General features: G+C 37.0%; 1 protein-coding gene across 5 annotated transcripts in view; it reads left to right on the top strand.

Annotated features, from left to right (window-relative positions):
- NALCN (sodium leak channel, non-selective) overlaps window positions 1-4,323 on the top strand; it is a 369,956-nt gene that overhangs the window by 275,635 nt on the left and 89,998 nt on the right. For all 5 annotated transcript variants that reach the window (XM_037729607.1, XM_017503589.2, XM_017503587.2 and 2 more), the window contains 2 exons: window positions 2,055-2,191; window positions 3,410-3,551. In XM_037729607.1, coding sequence (XP_037585535.1) covers window positions 2,055-2,191; window positions 3,410-3,551 — 279 coding nt within the window. The remainder of the gene's footprint in view (window positions 1-2,054; window positions 2,192-3,409; window positions 3,552-4,323) is intronic.

Below are 4,323 nucleotides of genomic sequence, written 5' to 3'. Positions count from 1 at the left end.
TTTTTTTTCTTATTTCTCTCTTTGCTCTCTACCTTCTGTTCCCAAGTACTCTGTTCCTATATCCACCAGAGTGGCCATTCTATTGTATTATCATTGTCTGTTTATAGAACTATCTACCCAGCTACACTGTGGGCTCAGTGAAGACCAGTGCAGTGACTTATTTATTGTTATATACCCTGTACAAAACCTGAGATTTTGGCTAGGCATAGCACAGAACCTGACCTATAAGATTTGATTTATAAGTGACAATGTCAATGTATAAAAAAGAGTCAGCAAATGCATGAATTAACAGATACTTTAGTTCTGCTCTGTCTCACCACCTTTGGCCTGATATACCTGCCTTACACTCTGATGTGTTCTAATCAATGAACTGCTTTTTCTGTTTCTGCTCTACTTGCCACTGACAAATATTTTTCTACCACTTGTATCAACTTTTAGAAAACAAGTCTCTTCTTAGTAAATCTCTTTATTTGTGTATGGAATCATTTTTCTAATTGTCTGCACCTCACGGAGATGCTACTAGTTTTTGTTTTGTGCCTCTGGGAGCTAATTCCTTACCACTGTCGTCATCATAACCATCAAGGTGTTGAGAACGTGCCATTTTGCACACATTACTGTGTTGAGCGCTCCGGTTAGCAGGGGAGGAAGGCAGTGAACAGCAGTGACTTCTTCTCTGAATAAGATTACCATCTAAGACAGAAAACCCAAAGGCTACCCACAAATCAAATCAGATATACACATGGCTAAGGAAAATGTTTATGTTACACAAAACAAAAACGTAAGAGCAATTTCTGCAGCCTAATAAGAAAACCAGAAATCAGGATGTGTAATCTCATCATGAGCTCACAATCAATTGGATAGTTGAGTCATCTGTCATACTGAAATGGGGATGTTTCCCCAAGAAGAAGCCCTCATGTTCTCTTTAGCCAGATTGTATTTCCACGTGTAGTATGGATGCATTGCCATGTCTTCCTGTTTTAAAAGCTCTCTTGGCCTCTCATGTTTATCTTTACACAACTCCTAAGACAAATCGTGGTTATAAAGTAAAAGCATACCCAACAAGGAGGTAAATGAGCTGAAGGTTTTTGAAACCTGCCTCCCAAATCCCTCCAAAAAGGCAGCCTGAATTAAATGTATTCTTTGAAAGGGATCAGCATTACAAGATGGAGTTTACGAAGCCGGGACAGAAGACAGGGCAGACATGGGGAAGTGTGTTCCAGTCTGTAGACGCGGTAGAGGGGAGAGGTAAACAGAAGTAGAGAGGGACTCCCAGACATCAGCACTGGGGGAGAAAAAGAGAGCATAGGAAAGCATCGCATGAATTCTGCAAGCCACGGTCTGTATTTTAATGTCTTAGTTCAGCCTTGGTTCTAGTTTACGACGGTAAACCTCAGCTTCCCTGAAATTCAGTTGGTAGAAATATAAATATATACTCCTAAATAAATCCATTTGATTGTCATTTCTCACAAAGATAACATATGGCACTTTAGTTCATCATTCGCAAGCATGTTTACAGCAAATTGCAAAACTCTTGCTGTATGGACCAAATGCGGCATTTCTGCATTGAGCTTTTCTTTTTTAATCTGCAAACGACATACTCAATTTTCTTGCCATTGTATCTCTTCACAAATACTACTACTTGGCATGATTCTGTAGTTAATTTTTCTTGTTTTTCCGTGGTGTTTAAAATTTTTAATTCTAGCATTATACATGTGTGAGACAAATTTTATTGTTTAAATATGTGAGTAACAGTAAATCATTAAAAATATCTGAGGTAAAAAGAGGCTTATCTTTAGGAATAAAATAACATAAAGTTTTCCTCAAATGTTTTCTCTGGTTTAGTGTTTTTTAATTTTTGTTTTTGTTTTAATTTTTCTGGAACTCAAAAGTTTTAGCTCCTGGAGCGATTTATGGCATACACTTGGTAGGCCTTTGCTGCCATCTACTGGCATTTTCTGTAATTACTTAGTATTGCTTCCATTGTGTAACTATTGTGTAATTCATGTCTGATAGTATTATAGCTTCCCTCTTTTTTTCTTCTGTTTTTTCTTTAGTTAAAGCAAAGTGAAGCAAATGCGGACACCAAAGAAAAGCTCCCTTTGCGCCTGCGAATTTTTGAAAAATTTCCAAACAGACCACAAATGGTGAAAATCTCAAAGCTTCCTTCAGATTTCACAGTTCCTAAAATCAGGTACCGAAGTATTTCTTTAATTGCATGTTTCACATATGTTGTAAAAGATTCATTATCTTAAATCTGAGTTAACTCTTCTTTTAAGTGTTTGTGGGTTTGATTTCTTTCTATTTTGTTGTTATCTATCTTTCTACTACCTCAACCTGTATTTTTTTTAAATAAAATGACTCTTTTAAGCAATGTATTCAGAAAAAAGTCACATTATAACTACAGTAGCCAAAGCAAGAAGGCTACTTCCCATCGCTTCTGAGATGACTCCTTGGGGATGGGACCTCCCAGCAAACTGGCGAAGCTCCTCAGTGTTGCAGGGACGGCAGGTAGACGTCAGTCTCTGACCCCAACCATATAAGAATAAAATTGCCTCTGTGGTGCTTTTATTTTCAACAAAACAGAGGAACCACAGCTGTTCCGGTTTCCATACTACTACAGCGTTTATTTAAGCTACCATGCCAGGTTGCCATGTAATTTGTCCTCCGTTTTTTAAAAGAAGAACCGTGCCATTTTTCCATTCATACTAATTTGATTTTTTGCCGTTTGCCCTCCAATTAAGCAAATGCATAAAAGATGCTTTAAACACCTATTTTTAATAATAAAAGGAAATGCTTGTAGTTCTAGATCAAGAAGTTACAAATACAGTTATAGTAATATGTCACTAGTTTTAAAAATCATTATGTAGGGGTTATAAAAGTATGAGACTGGATGTAGTGCCATAATACTTAAAATTCAAATAGAAATATATTTGCATTTCTGATTTGAAAAAAAAAACAAAATTAATTGAATTTGGTTATTTGAAGGGATGTTACTTGAATTTTTATTATGCTTTGAAGATCAGGTGAAGGCACTTGCTTTTGAGTCTGAAAATGTAAAATTCTTTCTTAATCATTCTTAAGATAAACGGACATTTAGAGAGAGGAACAAATTCTTCCAAGTCTTAGAGGAGGAAAAAAAAGTGTTTTATTACCACAATAAGATTCAAAAAGCTACTGTCAGTTAATGAATAATATTACTTAAAAATTCTTTCAAGGGTATTGCTTTTTTAAGCAGGAGTCACTGAGATTCAGGAAGCTGTCGCTAATGAAATATGTTAGTCATAATCTAGTTTTCTATGATCTATTGTCACTGCTTTATCTTTGCTCAAGCAAACTCGTCATTGCAAAATGCTGCCACTTGCTCTATTCCATTAATAATGCGTGATGTGCGTGTACTTCATTTGAAAAGGGAGAGTTTTATGAAGCAGTTTATTGACCGCCAGCAACAGGACACATGTTGCCTCCTGAGAAGCCTCCCTTCCACCTCCTCCTCATCCTGCGACCACTCAAAACGCTCGGCAATTGAGGACAACAAATACATTGACCAAAAAGTAAGATCCGCTGCTTCAAATAGGCAGGCTTCTAAAAAGCACGTATGTTTGAGAAAATGAGCCACAGAGTTCTTAAGGGTCCTGGAATCCAATTTCTCAAGAGAATAATGAAAAAAAAAAAAGATTTCATTTGTAAAAGTGATCATGAAACCTAACATTTTTTACTTTATGCATTGAAATTTTGCATTTCTCCACGTAAGGTTTTGAGCTGTGCCACCACGTGGCAGCCAATGGACTTCGTAAGATTTAAGAGCCTCCCAAATCTGCATTTTCTCACGTGCAGAAGGAAGGGCTGGGATCTCCACGGCTCAGTCCAGATGCAATGACCTGTCACCTTCTGCAAGTGCAACTCCTTATGGATACTTACTACATCAGGGAGAATACCAGAGCAGGTTTCTCTAAAATCAGTCAAGAGAACTGCCATTCATTCAGTGCTTAGTATGTGGAAGGAACTGAGGTACAAGAGCTCATTCATGATCTTCACGATCTAGTTTATCTGTTTCATTATCATTTGAAAAGTAGACAGGAAAAAAAATTTCAGAGTCTACAACAAAGTATCAGTAGGGAATCATATATAAATAAAGCAAATTTAGGTAAAGAAATGTAATTTTTCATTTATTCACTTTTTAAAAAATAATATAAGGGCTGGGCGCCATGGCTCACGCCTATAATTCCAGAACTTTGGGAGGCCAAGGCAGGTGGATAACTTGAGATCAGAGGTTTGAGCCCAGCTTGGCCAACATGGTAAAACCCTGTCTCTACTGAAAATACA

The sequence above is a fragment of the Cebus imitator genome, unplaced genomic scaffold (genome assembly GCF_001604975.1).
Source record: "Cebus imitator isolate Cc_AM_T3 unplaced genomic scaffold, Cebus_imitator-1.0 Scaffold312, whole genome shotgun sequence".
Classification (NCBI taxonomy): domain Eukaryota; kingdom Metazoa; phylum Chordata; class Mammalia; order Primates; family Cebidae; genus Cebus; species Cebus imitator.
This window is presented reverse-complemented; position numbering and strand designations above follow the sequence as displayed.